This window comes from Xenopus tropicalis, chromosome 10, assembly GCF_000004195.4.
Source record: "Xenopus tropicalis strain Nigerian chromosome 10, UCB_Xtro_10.0, whole genome shotgun sequence".
NCBI lineage: Eukaryota > Metazoa > Chordata > Amphibia > Anura > Pipidae > Xenopus > Xenopus tropicalis.
In genome coordinates, this window is record NC_030686.2 from 37244222 (window position 1) to 37264612 (window position 20391).

Below are 20391 nucleotides of genomic sequence, written 5' to 3' on the forward strand. Positions count from 1 at the left end.
TATGTGAACCCTCAAATCTAAACAATAATAATAGTAAAAGCATATGCACACACAGCTGCTTTTGCACGCAAGCACACACATTCCATGTAACCTGGTTTCACACACCGTCAGCAGGGAAGAAGTAAAAAAAACCCTGCATTGCACCAAGACGCCAGGGAAGGAACAAAAAGTGTTTGCCAGCATTCACAGGCCAATCGGCTGTGCCAGTGCAGCACTGACACCAATGGCAGCCGAGGAAGTTAAAGATTGACAGCTGCAGAGCTGAGGCGTGAGAGGCCTTCTGGAAATTTCTGCCAAGCTCTGCTTGCTCCATGTCACTGAGACAGGCCGTTTAAGGGAACTTGTTTATGTTACAGCTCACGGAAACTGCACTTAACCCCCTGTCTACAGTGCATGGCAGTTTACACCTTTATTTAACATTGTAAGTGCCGTGCAGGAAAAAGTACATTATTCAGCAATGTACCTTGTCTTTTTGGGACACACATTGGACACAATATTTCTTCTACTGGTATTTTATTTGTTTAATTGTCCTTGCTGAGTTAGTTCATCTGCAACTCAGAGGTAAGCTGGCCATACACATACAAATACTGTCATTATATAGTAAATTTTGTACGATTTGTGGGATCTGTTTGTGCTTCCGATCGGAACAGATATCATCAAAACAGGGCCGGTTTGAATTTTGTTCAGTTTGGCTCAGATGATGATGATATCTGGTCACATATAGTCAATCTATCAATAATGTTAGAGCATTAGTGGCACTGGATGATGTTCCTGACTGGATCTCAACCGGCATGTTTACACGCATGGTCAATCTACAGACTGATCTTTCCTGTGAATGATTGTATTGCCAAGATAGCACTCTTCATGTATTCCTTGAGCCATATACAGAAGGGTGGTTCTTAAAACTGTTTCTTTTTTTTTTTTTTTTTTTAAGCAATACATTATCATTTATGGCCAGCTATAGGCACGGGACAAAAAGAATGAAAAAAATATTTTTGTCGCTTGCATCATATACTAAATTTGCTGATTTGAGGATAAGCAAACCTAAGACACACATTTCATCCATGATGTTACCTTAGAGGAAATCTATCCAGATATGAGTACAGGATAGTGTTTCAGGGCGATAACCCCTTTCTTGTCAGGAAAAGTGCTCTGAGTTTTTGGCCAAAATTAATTTTGTCTAGTTTATACATTTGCAAATGTTTGGTCTTTTAAAGTGGCGGCCAAGGCCGTATCCATTTTAAGACTGCTTCGAGCTGTGGAATAGTTTGGAGCAATTCAAGAAACACTGGGCCTTTCCCTTAAGTATTGGGGGCTTGCTGTGGTGCAGCTCACTTAGGGTGTCTCAGGCTAATGTATTTCACTCTGGCTTGAAACCCTCAAGCCCATTACAAACAACCCCTCAGCACAAACCCAAGGCCAGATTTCCTTCTCCCTTTGTGTAGGACCATTTGTGTAGGATTAATACGTAATTATTATTATGGCGCATTCTTCAGCCAATATATGCCCCCAATTAGCCACATTGGGGTGTTTACTAATGTGTGTCATGGACTTCCCAGAGACCATTATCTTCCTCTAACCAGTAAAAGTGTATGTCTTTGCACCCCTATAGCAAAAACAGAGAGAAGCTCTACACAGCGCCACAGCAGTGTTCTTTCAGACCCAGGTTGGCACTTTTCAAGAGTTACTCACATCTAAAAACACTGCATTATCTGTAGCCCTAATTGGGTTAGTTGGATGCAAATTCATCTGCCAACCTTCTACTTACCAGCCTGCGGTGAAAAACTGCCTGTATTTCAAGTACTTGGGACATATTGAGGGCTTTACCTGTGTGACCGTTAACGTTACATGTTTAGTTATGTGAAAGCAAAGTAGCCATCTGTTCTTTCCCTCCATCAACCTGCACTTAAAATAGGAACAGCAAAAATAAAATGCAACCCACAAACCCGTTATCTGTGAAACCATCAGTTATGAAAGTCTTGGGTTTCCTTATTAAATTAACAGTAACTTCGTAAGACGGGCTAACCTGCTTTTAGCTATACTCATTCATTAGGATTTCAATTTAGAGTGGATGTGGCCCTCCAGTTGTGTGTTGTAACTTCAGCTCCTAGTAGATATTCAAGAAGATCTGGAGGGTTGCAGTCACATCTCCTTATTAGGCTTTCTTTAGATTGAGCTGTTCGCAGCCCTCCTGCTGTTGCTGAGCCGCAACTCCCAATAAGCCCAAACGATCTTCTGTTGTGGGGTTCTGGCATATGTAGTCCAAGGACAGCTGCTGGCTGCTTATCAAAGCTTTAAATGTTTCCATATATATTGCCTGGCATATTAGAAAGGAGATTAATGTGTCAACGATAATAACCTCTGGGTGAATACTCGCTTTGTCCCTAAATAGTGTCTTTTGCTTTCAGTGGTTTGTTTATGCCATGTGGCACTTACAGCCAGAATGCAGGGTAAGTGGGTGGGGCCTATGAAATTATTATGGGAAGTGTTCCTTTAGGATTGTTTGCCTTTACTGATTCAGTTATACCATTTGACACATACACGTAAAATCATGGGTGGGGGTGTCATGTAAAGCATAGTTCACAGGAGATGACTGAAACTTGTTATTATTTACAGTACATTATTTCTTAAAATACATGAGTGATACTCAGTTCCCTGTATAACTCAGCCTGCAGCCTTGTGCCTTTTATATGGTCACAGAACCCCTCAGTGACTTCTAATATCCTTATCATTTACAGTAGGGGGTACATTATCCCTTATAATACATGAGTGATACTCAGAGTTCCCTGTATAACTCAGCCTGCAGCCTTGTGCCTTTATATGGTCACACTCAGGGACTTCTTATATCCTTATAATTTACAGTATGGGTACATTATCCCTTATAATACATGAGGGATGCTCAGAGTTCCCTGTATAACTCAGCCTTTGCCTTTATATGGTTACATAACTCCTTAGTAACATCTAATATCCTTATCATTTACAGTAGGGGTACATTATCCCTTATAATACATGAGTGATACTGTATAACTAAGCCTGCAGGCTTGTGCCTTTATATGGTCACAGAATCTCCAGGGGCTTCTAATATCCTTATAACTTGTAGATTGTAAGCTCTTTTGGGCAGGGCTCTCTTCACCTCTTGTATCGGTTATTGATTGCTTTATATGTTACTCTGTATGTCCAATGTATGTAACCCACCTATTGTACAGCGCTGCGGAATATGTTGGTGCTTTATAAATAAATGTTAATAATAATAATAATTTACAGTAGGGGGTACATTATCCCTTATAATACCTGAGTAATATACAGCAACAATTTCTATCCACTGTCAGAAGTCATGTTGGGAAATGAGTAGGGGAGTGGCTGGCAGCGAATATGGCCCACTACCTACCTGCTACTTGCTGCAGGGGGAAATTGGTCTTTTCAAACCCACCTGCCTTGTGGGTTTCTTGGGTTTTGGCCTCCCCGTGCATCACTATCCCTGTAGAACTGTATATTACTCTACATTCAGTGGGTGTTTTGGCAACAAGTAACCAGCAGATCAGTTTTCTTTTGAGGAAAGGCAAGTACCAGTACCTTAATTAAGGAGCTCTTCTAGAATCAAACTCTTGTCCAGTTACATGTAACACAGAACAAACAGTAGTTTAATAACAGCTAGTCGGTCATGGGAGAATTCCCCCCCCCCCCCAAACTGGGGCCTGAGCATTCCAGCTTCGCCCTGAGTCCCTTATCTCTCTCCAGTTCTGACTGTAGGCCAAAATACCTTATTAACTATTGACGTCTTGTAAATTTCTGACTAAATGGTGAAACTTTTATATATTAGTAGCTCTCACCACAAATTCCTGTTATATTTCACACACCACCATAGGTTATTGGAGCATTAGTTGTTTTATAACAGCTGTGTCTATTTCCAGTAAGGTCATATTATATTTTCACTCTTTTCTGTGGTACACTTCAGTTAGGTGCCATGGAGAGTAGTTTTTGTAGATGTTAAATTGCCCTTTGACCCTTCATCTCATTTCCCCTGACTACGTGTGAGGTAAAAGTCATACCGATCTCTTCCTGTCTCTTAAATTTCTCTCTCTCTAAACATTTGGTTTTCATCTCCCAATTGCTTAGATCCAAGTCGATTCACTGAGTGGGGGGGTCAGTGTGGGGTGGGGGGGGAAAAAGATAGCAAAGGCACTTTGGTCAACAGATGCCTATTATCGAATAAACTGCTACCATTTTAGCAACAGTGAAGGAATGAGGCAGCTCACTGCTGCCAGACGCCATTTTAAGAGCCTGCATAAGTGGCATAGCCATCGATGACTAAGACAGTGTGATGGGTGAGTTCTCATTCAAATCTTGTTCCTAGCTTTCCCGACGGCTGATAGATTTCCCATATTAACCTGCGCTTTGACAATCTGTTTTATGTAGGGGCTTCTATACTTGTCCTTCCATGTTGTTGTTGTGCTTGATAAACAGGACTACACTAAAGCCTGCTTGGTTCTCAGTCTCCATTTCCCATAGCCGTTTGTATCTCAGTAATACACTATATTTATCTTTTCTGATATCCATTTTTTACCCTGTATTTGCTTCTGATTTAATAAGGTTTTCTTCAGTGGCTTCTGCTGCAGCATTTGCCTTGCTCTCAAATCCCGCTTGCACAAAAGGCAACGTAGCAAAACGATTCAACCTCTTAATTGCTTTAACCCATTGTAGGAATAGAATTGGTTAATACATCATGTGTACAGTTTATAGGCTAGGTATCTCTGGAAGCAGACAGAATTATTAATGATAGCCTTGTCTTTCCAACATCTTTAACCCTTTAGGCATATGGAAGGGATTGTAAAGCTGTCAGAGTGTTAATTCAAATATGAATTAGATTGATTACTGTATTCCTATGCTGGAAAGGGTATCTTAGAAGCCTGTAGATTTTTTTTTTTTTACTATATGTGAGTTTCTATGAAGGTGTGGGAGTTGAATGTGCATATAGTATATATACATACATATATATTGCAGAAATGCATTAGAGCTCTTTATTAACCACATGAACTTTTTAAAAAATCAGGTCTATCCTCAGCAGATTCATTTGGAAGTACAAGGTCCTGCCTAATTTTAATTCATTCTTGCATGTTGCAATCCTATGAAGGCAAAAATAATATTAAACATTAAAATGAAAAGCTCAATAGCATGTCATCTGCCCTGCAAAAAAAAAAAAGCAACCTCCCCCCTTATACCTTACCTTGTAGAGTTTGCATTCTCTCCTCACGCAGGTTTCTTATTGAAGGACTTGATTCAGATAGATCCATATTGGCTGGGAGACTCTGCAAGAAGACTGGGTGGCACAGTCCATAAGCTTTAACGTGATGCTTATTACTAAGTGTGTTCAAGTGTAAATTAGATGTTGGTGGCTTTCAGGAGGATTTCAGCAGGATAGCTTGGGCTGCCTCTTTTTGCAGAGAGGTGGCTGGGTTTTACATATTTATTAAAGATCATCTTTAATATCCTTAGAATGTTTGAGTGCTGCCTTACACAGGAGAGAGCCTTGCAGCGGAACCTGGTGGGACTAGACATGTCTCTTGCATACTGACACTAGAGGTACAAAGTGCTGTTTCTCCAGCAGTGTTTCAATGAATATCCTAGGCTTTTGAGCAAAGAGTTGTCCTGACTGTATCACCATTGGCAGAAAGGCAACTAAAAGGAATATATAGTGTCCTATATGCAGCCAATAATGGACTGACTTTTTCTTTTTTCCTCTCAACCTCAGAGGAGATTTGTGGGAAGTGATTTTGCACTACGAGGTGGCAAATAGTTAAGGATGGAGTGAACACCTACGTGACTCCAATCTATCATTGGTGGGGATGTGCACTGCTGAAAGGAGTAATGTTGGCTGAGAAAACTATGTCAGGGGGTGGAAAAGGTTCTTCTGTGTTGAACATGCATTTTTTAAGGGGGGGGATAGAGTTAAATGGAACCCTGTGTTATAAAATTGCCTTATAGTCTTCTCTTTTCTTTTGTCTCCTGCAGTTTGGCGGATGAGGAGATAAAAACAGAACAGGAGGTAGTAGAGGGGATGGATGTCACAACACGATCCAAAGGTGAGAAAGACTCTATTTCTTTAGCATTGGAGGTAAGCCTTTGCTTTAATGGTTGTTAGACTATTATTAATGTGTGTTTGTACAGCACCAACATATACTGCAGCTCTCTACAGCAGAAGGGTATACATGCATATTACATACACTGGAGGTAAAGAGGGCCCTGCTCAAGACGAAGCCCACTGCAAAATAAAGGGGGTGTGGGTTATTGTCTGCAGCAACAGCTTCTACTGTGTTTTTTTAACCCTTCCACAGTAACAAGGTATTTAAATAGCAACTTACTGTTGGTCAAGGGTAGAAAATCAGTTCTTCTTATTACACTTGCCACAGTAGCAGCCATATAATATTCCCTTTTTTTTTCTATTGACGATTTAGAGAAATTTACACAAATGGATAAATATTTTTGTTAGAGAAAAGAGTAGGACAGATCTTAGCTTACTTGCGTCTAGGTTATACCAATAAAACATTTATATATGTGATTTTAAAAGTCATATTTTAATTATGTTTTTGGATTGCCAGATTTTAAAATTAGTGTTTGGTTAATAGTTGGTAGCTAGTCTTTGCTTTAAATGTTTTCTCTAATTGTCAGGCTGTTAGAAATGGTTTCCACACACCCATTATCAGTGTTTTTTCCACACTCAGACTAGCTCATGTAATGGCAAATAATAGGTTAACAAACATGGCTGCTGAAGGATTTCCTGTTTAGATCTGCAGCGTCATGTTCAGCAGGAAGTGACTGCAATTGTTGATAACTGAATAGTTTATTTTTTAAGGTCCATTGCTTCAGACTTCTTCTGTATGTGATAGTCACTTTTTATAGAGGAATTATTGGCTTATTTGTGTGGCTTGACGCCAAGACTGACTGACGTAGGCATAATATCTTGTTAGCCTGACTGCAAATTAGCTTTCTGTTCAGAAATGCAACATTGAGTTTGACAGGAAGTTAGCTCGTGGCCGTTCTTGAATATAATTATTTTCTTTTTTTAAAAAAAAAACAAAACACTTTGGTTCTTTTGTACATTGTTGCTCTTCCAAGAGTGTCTGAGGAAAAGAAAACATACTGGGCACATTTACTAACACTGTGCAGATTTGTCTATGGGCACTGTGACCCATGGCACCCAATCAAGCTGCTGCTGACTGAACAAAGCTATCCACTGACTGGTTGCTATGAGTTACTACCCAGGTGCAGATTTGCCCAGTGTTGGTAAATGGCCCTACATGACACATAGAAATGAAAGAAAGTACAGATTTTCCTCAAGATCTAGCTGGGGGGCCCTAAAGGTGGTCTTGGTGGTCCAAAAGTCCCTTATCTGGCCAGTCACTCCGTGGTCAGTTTTGATAGATCTACTGCAATACAAGAGTCTTCAGGAACAATTTTCACCTCTTGAGGTGTCTTAAATGCTTAAAGGTCAACTAGCACTTCAAAATTATTTCCCCCACCAGAGGTGCGGGCTAGCTGAGCACACACCACAGTCTACACATCCCCCAATCCTACACTGCATGCATGAACATAATGAGCAAGCTGTGACAATTGCTCATTATGCTCATGTGTGCCCCAACATGGCTGCCTGCATTTACAAGTGTGGGTTTTCTTGAAAAAATATTCTCACTTCTCCCAAACGAAATGTAGGCTCTATTCATTTCTGTGTAGCAGATGGTCAGTATTGTCTGAACCTGGCTATGTATGGCCACCTTTAAAGCTGGACACATATCCAGATATGTCATATTAACTCATCATTATCTGACTAAATTGTACTATTATTTTTGGATGTTTGGGCCCCAAGTCAAGAGTTTTTGCTAATGAACCTTGACTGCAGTCACAACAGAAAACAGCAGTAAGCAGAATATTATATAGTGACCCAATGGGGCCTCTTAACTTATGTTTGGGGCACAAGTGACAGTACCAACCCTCCTCTACAACCCATCAGTTTGTTGTGACCAAGTGTGTGGCTAAATTTAATTTGTATCCATACAGTCATTACAAGGGTTAACAGCTACTTATCCTTTCTTTATATTTTACCCATATGCCTTTGTTATCTATGTATCAAAGAAGTGCCAGCGTGTATAAAACTTTCTATAATGAAACAAATGGAGGTTGTGGTATTTAGGGGTGAAAAGATAAACTTGATTAGGAAACTAAAGTAAAAATAGCACTGAATGGCACGTTATTGCTGTTTTATCTGAACCCAAATCCATATTTGATATGAAACAGGAGCCACTTGTGCATCAGCGGGACATTGCGTGCAATACCACATGAATAGCATTGTAACCCTAAGAGTACACCTCCTAATTTCTTTATATAACTACCGTGCTATACCTGGTGCTGGGAGCAGTTGTTGGGGCTGATGAATGTCAGCGTGAGGAAACAGATGTTAGTATGCACCGCTTGGGTTTCTGGCCACAAAGTTGTTTATGGGAAACATTTTTTTGTTAATTTCCTGTCTCTTATACTTGCTACTGTACCTTTTTCACTGTATTCAGTTTGTATTTGGTGAACATATAATTATAGCCCTCAGGCCTGGATCTGTGGGTTCTAGCATATGGCAGAGGGGCTGCTGTAAGATGCCATAGACAGTATTTATTGGGCTGGTAGGGGCTGTGTGGGCCTTTGTTCATGACATGCCAGAGCCTATTTTAACTCCCTGTCCAGACCTGTTTTGGCCTCTGTATATTTGAATTGCCATGGCCTGTTCTAAATCCCAATCCATACCTGATAGCACTCATACTTTATTATCCATAGCTTCTGCTGGCTAAGACTGCAATTTCACTTTTGCCTAAGGGGCTATTGTCTCAGGCTATCTGGCTGCAGGTTTCTCAGTCAACTTCTGCAGCCATCCTCTACAATTCTAATCCCTATAAGAAATGAGCAGGCTTAGTGCTCAAGGATGTATGGGGATTACATAATTTGTGACCTCACCTGAGAGAGCAGCAAAAATAAAATGATTCAGGAATAGCTGCAGAAACTTTTAATTAATGTGATCAAATCCTGTCCAGGGTAATTTAGTGTAGTTTGGTGGTATACATTGGGCACCTATGACATACAGAGAGAAATCATAAACTATGCCAGAATAGCTATTCCCATGTACTAAGCACAATTCAGCAGGGACAGCCCCCTAAGTTTGCTTGTAGCTTGTACAGAGAGATACCATAAAACTATGGCACATAGGGATTCCCCTGTACTAAGCACAATTCAGCAGGAACAGCCCCCTAAGTTTGCTTGTAGCTTGTACAGAGAGATACCATAAAACTATGGCACATAGGGATTCCCCTGTACTAAGCACAATTCAGCAGGAACAGCCCCTAAGTTTGCTCATACCCTGTACAGAGAGACCATTGGTCACATGAAAGATTGTTCGTACTCTCCACTAACCTTCAGGGCTGAATCGTCAGATATGGAGGTAGAAACAATAGAAATTATATTGTCTATCTGACTATTCAGTCCTTAACTCAGCCTTTGCTCGGGGCGCTTTCAGTGGTGTCCGATCAAATCTTTTGTCTCACCCAATAGATGAGACAACCGATATCCAAGGCTTTTGGGATATAGGTCACCTCATCAATTCACCATACATGCACCGAATATCTTTTAGTACGATAATGTCGGTGTGTATATTGCCAGCTTTATGCGCACACCCCATAGCTCTATTGACAGGCCTGGCATTGGTTTGTGTAGAGCAGTGATCCCCAACCAGTGGCTCCTGAGCAACATGTTGCTCACCATCCCCTTTGATGTTGTTCCCAGTGACCTCAAAGTAGGTGCCATTTTTACATTTCTGGCTTGGAGACAAGTTTGGAAGCATAGAGACACAGTTTTACTCAAAGCAGAACCTCCTGCAGGCCAGCAGTCCCCATGGGGCTACCAAATAGCCAATCACAGTCCTTATCTGGCATCCCCAAAGAACTTTGCATGCTTGTGTAGCTCACTAACCCTTTTACTTCTGCGTGTGGCTCATGGGTAAAAAAAGGTTGAGGACCTCTGGTGTAGAGATACACAGAGTTAAACCAAACAGCCCCAAGTAAAATTGAGCTGTCCAGTTCAAAACCAGTTAGGTGATAAACCTAGCTTTGTGCTTAAAGAATGGATTGGTCCCATTTGAACAGGTAGCAAGCACAAAAAATGAGGACCAGCCTTGACGCTGGACAGAAACGGCTATAGGACATACCTACATATCACAACCCAGATTTCAAATATTACAATTTTATTTCTTTTATATTTTTTCCTTAGCAGCCTATAACAGAATTGCCTGTGCATAGTTTATGAAAAAAGCTTAGTAAATCCTAGTGAGCCTAATGAGTCAGTAGTGCCCGGGGCACCGGAACACTTCCTAAACCAAGCTAGGCAGGATGTATAAATCACCTTTGGCTTACTGTAGCTTGCTTTTAGAACAACTCACTTAACCCTGTAGGTCTCAGTAGACCTTCAAGGGATATGGATTGCTGCTGGCACTCAGCAGTTACAGGGTTAAGTCAGTTGTTGCTGAAAGTAGATAGACATAGCTCATTGGGCCTGCCTGGCTATAAAACTGTCTAGGTATCTTCAGATGGTATGGAGTCATCTATTTGTTGTATAAAAACCAGGTTAAGTTAGCCATACACTTCAAGATCTGCTCCTTTGGCAAGTTCTGTTAACTTTGGCCACCTACCCACAGGGTTGTTCATCATAGTATGGGCCTATGGGACTGCTTCTGTGTTCTGAATTTAGGCCCCTTATTAGTCATGCAGCCCATCGGGATGACCCTATACATGTGCCTGGTGACTCAGCATAGAGGGGCTTAGTCTCTGGCTTTTATCAGCCTGTGTATGGATAGCTTTACTGCCACCATGGTACTGGGCTGCTATTGGCTGCTACACTTATTTAAATGCAGGCTGATTCTGTAGAAACTGGAAGACACTACTGCTGGACCTAAGTGGCACCTTTCATGCCATGTTGCATTATCTACTTTGTAATGTGGCACAGTAGAATGCTGGGCCCATCATGTTAGAACGTTCTATACAAATGATAAAATAGCCATGTGTGACCCCTTAATGTGGGGCTGCTCCCCAGCCTTTTCTGTTACAGCTGAATATTCTCATAGCCTTCACCCCCCCTTCCCGCTGTCAGTGTCCTCTCTGGCACACCTCTTGGTTTCACAGCACCATGACGTACACATTGCCATAGTAACCCTGCTTTTTCCAGGACAAGGGAACAAGCTCTGTGGCTGGCCCCCAGAGACTCCATTAACAATGCATTCTTTGTCCTTCCCTCCTTTCATTGTTACATGTGAGGCCTGTCGCAGCCCACCTTCCCTGTGTGGGTATCTGCTGCTGCTGCATGTCTTCATTGCCTTCCTTTTATACTTTAGAATGGATTTGCTCATTTGTGCGTATATATTATTTTATTCTGCTGTTCTGTACATAACCTTTGCCTCTTCTAAGCTAATAGCAGCCATTGGAACTGTTCACATTCTCTTCATCTAAGCCTCTGTCTTGGGGAGTCTACAGTAGTTATTATATATTATTACCATAAGTAGTCATCATTCTTTTTATTGTCCTTTATTTTTATAAAACCAACATATTCCACAGATTATACATGATTTATGTGAGTCACTGCTCCAGTGGAGCTTACAATCCCCCTATGGCATTTATGCACAGTGGTCGGTTGTTTATGAGGAGCAAATTACCTGCATAAGAAAATTGGATTGCCCATGTAAGCTTGGGGAGAACATACAAACTGCCTGCAGACTGTGCCCTTATTGTAATTGAGTGAAGCGCCCTGCTGCTGAAATGGAGAACCCAGAGGAGACCCATGCAGAACTTGGGCAGAACATAGAAACAAATAAATGGATCCTGGGACCTTGGTGCTGCAATGCTAACCGTTAAGTCACTGGTTTAATTAAATGTTCAATAGCCCTGCAGGATACAAGATACTGGGTCTCACTGTCAAAATCCTGGGGACAATAATCTGTTTTGCATACATATACTGGAAAAGTGCAGTTTAAGAAGCAATGTTTGCTACAGGTCTAATTACCTATATCAACTAATCAGCAAGTAGAATTGACTGGTCACCTCTTAAAGAGCAAACGTATTATTGGTCATGACTGGACCTGGGCAAACCAGTGGGGTTAGGAATCCCTGAATGAACCCCTGACTCTTCCCAAACTAACTTGTGTTTTAGTCTGCTGCTCTGGTTTTGCCTGTAGAGATAATATCAATTATTTGATAAATAATAGGATTAGTGGCCATTTTGTCTGGGATTGGCTAGTTATGGCCCAGCTCCAGGTTTTAAGTGGGGATCTGAATAGTGTGATGGCAGCTTTAATTTCTGAGCATATTTGTAATGGTCAATTGGGTTGTTTGGGTTTTTTCTGAACTGTCAGTTTAATAGATTCCAAGGATCTGTGCAAATATGCCCACATCAGGGGCAGTTTCTACAGATGGGTGTTATAAACCATCCAGTCACAATCCTGTGTATATGATCTACTAATTTTCCTTCTTACTGTGGGTATCTGACGATGACATATCTTGGCAAAGGCTGCGACTCCCTTTCCTTCCTCCCAAACAGGCTAGTTTTGGCTGTAATCTTATATGGCTGTTTATGTGGATGTCCACCTTGGACAATGTCAGCTACTCAGCCCAGGGGATGTTTGGTTGTTTAACACCGAAGTAGCCCCGTGTGTGGCCTCTAGGTGTGTGGCAGGTATGTCTAGGTATACCTTTTGGGTATCTTGGGTTTTAGGTGCTGGTGACTTTCAAGCATTTACCGAGCAGTGGACTGTGTTCAAATTCTAGCTACATCAGATTCTGTTTTTTTTGTGCCTAAGATACAAATATCTGACAATATTTTCCCTCCCCCACACACAGTTATCAGGTACCTAGAAATGCCTGGGGGTTGCATTGTAAACAAGGTGGGTGGGGGAGGGAGAGAAATGTATTGCCTGGTGGGGGGGAGGGAATGGTGCATTGTTTAATGTCTGTGCTTGCAGGAGAATGAAGAGGCTGGGGTCAGTGTAGGTTGTTGTCATTGATACTGCTAGCCTCGGATATGTGAATAACCTTTATAGTACCAGTTCCTGTCTGGAGACTGTCATCCTGTGTGTTGCTGGGAAGCCATTTTGTCTCTCGTGCTGTGGGAATTCACTTCGGAACTGAGAATGTTTCCTGGTAGAATTCAGTTTTCTGTTTAGCAGTATTCATCATTTCTGTTCTTGGTATACGGGAATCTGCTCGGCCTCAAGTGATTTTATTGCAAGGGATATAGGCAGGATGATGATGCCTGTGCTTTCTGAGCTGGTGGTTATGATTTGGGTGTGAGGCAGTGTTTGTGAAGTAACTGCAGCTTGTGTGTGTGTGGTGACTTTTTTTTTTATTTTGTTGCAAAATTTAGATTTTTGCTTTATTGTGCTCACCCTAAAACCCAAGGCAGAAATCACAGTGGGTCCAGGGTACACTTAAATTGCAAAATGTAGCTTTTTCTTGGTGCCCCTTTAGCACAGAGGGAACCTACATTTGCCCTGCAGTCACTTTTTTGAACACGTAATCAAGGTGATTTCAATATATCTGGAAGTTTTAAGGGATAGGAAGAATGAAGAATTAAGTGGCCTTCCAGTGATATATTTCCCTTGGTCTCTCAGTTTCATAAACATCATACAGTGATTAAAGGAGTGGTTCACCTTTAGCTTAACTTTTTTAATATGTTATAGAATGGCCTGTTCTTAGCATCCGGAAATCTGTATGGCCCATGGCATAGTGTGCATTCTGCAGTTTTTAACCATTACATTTTTTCTGTGCTAGAATACAGAATCAAACCATCCAAAGCTGTCCCTAATCTCTGACTATGGGTATAATGTGCACCCTCAAAACACAGATTTTTACAAGGACCTGTAATTGGTGTTGTTTTTGTCATGCAAAAATCACAGCAGGCAAAACTCAGAAAACATCTTTATGCGCACAGACAGCTCAACAGGCCACTCATTGACTAATCTGCATACTAGGCTATATTCATGCACCATTATGATCATCTCCAGAATGGATTTACCAACATGTCTGCTGGGAATATGTTTAGTTCAAAGATTATTCTGAGTAGAATCTATTTTAAAATTAGTCTGATAGATATTAGCCAACATGGTTAAAAGTGGTTGACTTTGTGTATTAAGTGTTCAGTATTGCAAAAATGTACACAATCTGATACTCATAAGACATTGGTAAAGTACAACTTGCAGCACACTGGGTGTTGTAGTTTGGCAACACTTTGCAACATAATTACTGCTTTGAAGAGTTATAGATAGTCTAACTCAGGGGTGTAGTGTAGTATTGTTCCCGGCATGAACAATTGTTACTTATGTGTCTTGATTGATACAGATTGATACATGTATATATTATTTTAATTCTAGGTCCAGCTGTGGCATTTCCAGAAGGCCTACCGCAAGATCATGGAGACAGTCAGCAATCAAGTAAGTAATAAATCAACACCTCTTCATGCAGTTAATGAGTCGAGTGCAGTCTCTGTAATTGTTTTGCAGATTCTTAGCTATGGATTTTAGATGAGCAGTATTGACTTGCTGGTATTAATCTAATGCAGTGAGATGCCAGAGGCAAAGCTACTTTTAAGGACTCTTTATTCTCATCATTTTAAGAGGCTTATTTTCTAAAGTGTTTATATAGGCCTGTACTGTGTGCATAACAGGCACCAGCATAGCAGAGTTTATAGGTGTGGAAAGTATAATATGCACATCATATCTTCCCATTATATGTATAGGTAGTGGTGGGGAATAACATAGCATAGCATGTAGCAATAGAGAAAATATCTTCTGGGAAGGGACTATGGCTGGGGAACAGCAGGTATAGTAGGGAGAGATGGTGCCTATAGTAGCAGTGGCATAATATCCTCTGGGAAGGAACTGTGGCTGTGGGATAGCAGTTATAGTAGGGAGAGATGGTGCCTATAGTAGCAGTGGGTGGATAATAGCCTCTGGGAAGGGACTGTGGCTGTGGGATAGCAGTTATAGTAGGGAGAGAGGGTGCCTATAGTAGCAGGGTGGGGATAATAGCCTCTGGGAAGGGACTGTGGGATAGCAGGTATAGTAGGGAGAGATGGTGCCTATAGTAGCAGTGGGGGGATAATAGCCTCTGGGAAGGGACTGTGGCTGTGGGATAGCAGGTATAGTAGGGAGAGATGGTGCCTATAGTAGCAGGGTGGGGATAATAGCCTCTGGGAAGGGACTGTGGCTGTGGGATAGCAGGTAAAGTAGGGAGAGATGGTGCCTATAGTAGCAGTGGGGGGATAATAGCCTCTGGGAAGGGACTGGGGCTGTGGGATAGCAGGTAAAGTAGGGAGAGATGGTGCCTATAGTAACAGTGGGGGGATAATAACCTCTGGGAAGGGACTGTGGCTGTGGGATAGCAGGTATAGTAGGGAGAGATGGTGCCTATAGTAGCAGTGGGATAATAGCCTCTGGGAAGGGACTGGGGCTGTGGGATAGCAGGTATAGTAGGGAGAGATGGTGCCTTTAGTAGCAGTGGGATAATAGCCTCTGGGAAGGGACTGGGGCTGTGGGATAGCAGGTATAGTAGGGAGAGATGGTGCCTATAGTAGCAGTGGGGGGATAATAGCCTCTGGGAAGGGACTGGGGCTGTGGGATAGCAGGTATAGTAGGGAGAGATGGTGCCTATAGTAGCAGTGGGGGGATAATAGCCTCTGGGAAGGGACTGTAGCTGTGGGATAGCAGGTATAGTAGGGAGAGATGGTGCCTATAGTAGCAGTGGGGGGATAATAGCCTCTGGGAAGGGACTGTGGCAGTGCAGGAAATACTCTGAACTCTACACTAAGGGCTCTGGCACACGGGGAGATTAGTCGCCCGCGACAAAACTCCCTGTTCGCGGGCGACTAATCTCCCCGAGTTGCCTTCACCTGCCATCCCACTCACAGCGACATATAGACAAAATGCTGCTTCTGGGCCAAGGTGACGCCATTTAGTGCAATAAGATATGTATCTACTATGCTCTGTAGCTCTAAGCCGCCTTAGGGCTCTGGCACATGGGGAGATCAGTCGCCCGCGACAAAACTCCCCGTTCGCGGGCGACTAATCTCCCCGAGTACCTTCACCTGCCATCCCACCGGCGAAAATGTAAGTCGCCGGTGGGATGGCACACGCAGCGATAGTACATACATATCTTATTGCACTAAATGGCGTCACCTTGGCCCAGAAGCAGCATTTTGTCTACATGTCGCTGTGAATTATCCTGCCCAGCCCCTAGGGATGGGTTAAAGGAACAGTAACACCAAAAAATGAAAGTGTATAAAAGTAACTAAAATATAATGTGCTGCTGCCCTGCACTGGTAAAAGTTGTGTGTTTACTTTAGAAAGTCTACTATAATTTATATAAATAAGCTGCTATGTAGCCATGGAGGCAGCCATTCAAAGGAGAAAAGGCACAGGCACATAGCAGATAACAGATAAAACACTATTGTATTCTACAGAGCTTATCTGTTATCTGCTATGTAACCTGTGCCTTTTCTCCTTTTTTCCAGCTTGAATGGCTGCCCCCGGGGCTACACAGCAGCTTATTATATAAATTATAGTAGTGTTACTGTAGCAAACACTCCAGTTTTACCAGTGCAGGGCAACAGTGCATTATATTTTTATTACTTTAAAGCTCTTTCATTTTTTAGTGTTACTGTTCCTTTAATATCGCAAGGCAATAACCAATACATATGTATTTGCAGTTACAGACTCCTTTAATGCAATGTAATGTAACCCATCACAGCCTTTCCTTAATGCAGGGTTACAGTCTTACTCCTTCTACTAGACACTGTTTTATCCAATGTTTATGAATCAAACCACCCCTTGCTGTTAAAGATTTGGTCTGATCCATAAGATGAATGCTATTTAAACATGTACACGTGCAACCTAATTGTACTAAAATCTAATGAACTAAAATATTCCACTGCTTTTCTCCTTCTATATAAGTGCTTTGAACTTGTACAGGGTGGGGGGAGTGATGGCTGCCGTATGTTCGTTGTTACACACAGGCTACGTTCAGTTGTTGCTTGGCAACGGGCAGAAAAGAAACCGGCTTGCCTCATGGGGAGAATATGCAGTAGACTGCAACTGTATCATCATACAAATCTCCTTTTTGTCAGGACTAGTCAGTGTAAAACTGTGCTTAGAAAGATAATATCCATGAGAACAATAGGATAAAGAGCAACATGTAATGTGCACAAAAAGCATGGCACGTGCCACTAATATACTCTCAATATATGGTATATATGCCACTAGTCACCAGGTGCAGACCAAGATTCAGAATAGCCCCTGGCGGTTCAATTACACTGACCCAAACAACCTCCCAGAGGCCCTATAAATAGTGACCATCTATGATATCTTACTGCAGCCTCTCTGGCATTTGCCAGAATGTAGAAGTTGCCAGTCAGGGCCTGGATCATTTTAGTTGTGTGCTGAAATTTGATTGGTCAAATTCATTGACGACATAATTGACAATTCAAATCTTTTTCCATTGACAATTCACACTGACACCAATTCAGAGGTATTTTCTGACATGTTATTTCCTGTGGTGGAGAAGATTAAGTTGGGGCAACAAAGCACGTGCCCCTGTTTGTAATATGGGGAAGGTCATCTTGGGAGTGTTGGAATAGATCCAGAGTTGTAAGGTGTAATCAAAGCATCTTATATATTTTTGTGTATTTCTGTAGGTGGGAATGGAAGAGCCTACAGGTGATAATGCTGTTTGCTTAACAGTTTATAACTGTAAACAGAGAGCAGAGGTGTTATTTGTCCTTTGGCAGAAAACGAGACGCATTTTTATTTACAGATATCCCCAAACGTTGCAGTCCTGTATACTCCTGGATAAAGGTGGCCACACACGTGGCGATCTGATGATCGTCAGATCCGCCACTAACCTTTAGGGCTGAAACAGGCAGATAAGGAGGTAGAAACAAAGGGATTTCTACCTCCTTCTGCCGATTCAGCGCTGACGGCAGATTTTGGTCAGGCGCCTTCTATGGCGCCCGATCAAAATCTTTTAACTGGCCCGATCGGCAAGTCGACTGATATCAGCAGGTTCCTGCGATATCGGTCGACTCGCCGAATTGCCATAAACGCACCGTATATCGCACGAAACGAGGTTTTGTACGATATTATCGGTGCGTGTATGGCCAGCTTAAGGCTGCAGAGTGCTGATTCTCGCAGGTAGAGAATCTGCCCCTATGCACCAGTCAGCACTGCCGACACAGTTGCAGGCACATCCAAAAGCTGATCGGAGCATAGGGGCAGATTCTTGGCCTGTGGATAAAGGTGTGGCTTAAACCTTAAGCTTGTAATACACCATTATATCTGCTTTAGCTCATTATCTGTCCCATAGCCGCACACTCTCAACCTGACCTGACAATCCACCTCTATGTATAGACCTGTGCCCTCCCCATCTCTGACTACATGAAGGAGGCAGAGCAGGAAGACATGCACCTATAAATAGAGGCTGCCAGTGGCAGAAGCTGGGCACAGTAAAGTCATGGGCTAAGAGGGGCATAAGGAAGATCTCAATCTGACCTTGCCCACGTCCAGTGTGACTTTCAGCTCAAACTTACCCGACCTGTGGTTCCCTCAGGTTTCGAACGGACCTGCGCATCACTAACCCACACCTTCGTACAAAGTGAGCCGATCCAACAATTTGATTGAATTATAATAAGGGTCAGACGAGACCCATTAGGTGAGAATGTCAACAATGGCCCAATGTGCTTTTCATTTAATGGGGTTTACTAACCTGCTCAGCTGGGTTAGACGCTAATATCAGCCTGTGTATGGCCAGCATTAGGCTCATTACAGGCAGGTTGTTTTCTCTACTGGGGAAGCTATATGGCAGCTCCAAATCACAAATAGAAATATAGAGAGAAGGAACGTGTATTAGCCATTTTCTCATAAGTGTTGCCTAATACTGGCGAAATTAATTCATATAAGCTGCACATTTTCCTATTGCATTTTATCTCCACCTCTGATTGCAGAATGGAGCAGGAGACCATAAATGGATTGGCACGTACAGTGAAACCTCAATTTTACATCCCCTGATTTTAATATTTACTCTGGTTTTTTTTGGGGGGAATCCCTCCAACACATAATGTGTAATGCATTTCTCCAGTTTTACATTTTCTCAGATTTTACACCATTTTTTTCTGGTCGCGTGAAAAAGGTAAAATGGGGGTTCTGCTTAAACTGTATATTCAGTCAGTGTAGTTCCTTTATAACAAAAGACAAATGCTTTGTGTGCAGCCTGAAAGATCAGTTCCCTAATACTGTATGAGGCAAAGCAGCTCCTGTGCTGACCCCACACCCTGAGCATTAGCTGAGTCAGACATAATCCCGTGCTGCTCTGCTGCAAAGTCAGCTCCACACCCAGCCATCAACACTTGTACATCTGTGTGCCTAAGGCTAGAAAGGGGGCTCTAGGACACTGAGCATTCACCCTTACACACAGAGTGTAGCCCATACTAACTAAGCCTTTTTCACCCTCACTGATAGGCATGTGGCAGTGCTGAGCTGCATTGCAACACAATGGCTGCCCCAAAGGAAGAACATTCCTGCTAGATGAGCTGTATAGCAATCATGTCGGCAAGCTGGTTTTGGAGGAATGTTTCAGTGGTTAAGTCAATGAACTGACTCAGTGGTCATAAATAGCCAGGATAAGGTTTAGAGAATTACTAGCGGCAAACTATATGGCAGCTCACACTGATGGATACATTTAAATATACAGAATAAGCTATACTCTCATACTGTAGTGTGAACAATGTGGCACCTCCCTCCCATATGTATAAATACATATATTCAGAGAAGGAATGTTCTGGACACACAATAAGCTATACCCTCATACTGTACTGTCTAAGGGAAACACTATGGCACCTCCCTTCCATATGTATAAATACAAATATACAGAGAAGGAATGTTCTGGGCACACAATATGGCTGTACCCTTATACTGTACTGTCTAAGGGAAACAATATGGCACCTCCCTCCCATATGTATAAATACAAATATACAGAGAAGGAATGTTCTGGGCACACAATAAGCTATACCCTCATACTGTACTGTCTAAGGGAAACAATATGGCACCTCCCTCCCATATGTATAAATACAAATATACAGAGAAGGAATGTTCTGGGCACACAATAAGCTGTACCCTCATACTGTACTGTCTAAGGGAAACAATATGGCACCTCCCTGACTCCCTCCCATATGTATAAATACAAATATACAGAGAAGGAATGTTCTGGGCACACAATAAGCTGTACCCTCATACTGTACTGTCAAAGCAAACCAGAAGAGAAGACGTGTGAT

General features: G+C 42.1%; 1 protein-coding gene across 16 annotated transcripts in view; it reads left to right on the forward strand.

Moving 5' to 3' along the window:
• The window catches only part of zmynd8 (zinc finger, MYND-type containing 8), a 57865-nt gene that overhangs the window by 9404 nt on the left and 28070 nt on the right, over positions 1-20391 (forward strand). For 13 of the 16 annotated variants that reach the window (XM_012971649.3, XM_012971651.3, XM_012971650.3 and 10 more), the window contains 2 exon segments: positions 6010-6080; positions 14444-14503. In XM_012971649.3, the coding sequence (XP_012827103.2) occupies positions 6010-6080; positions 14444-14503 (131 nt within the window). 16 annotated transcript variants of the gene reach the window in all.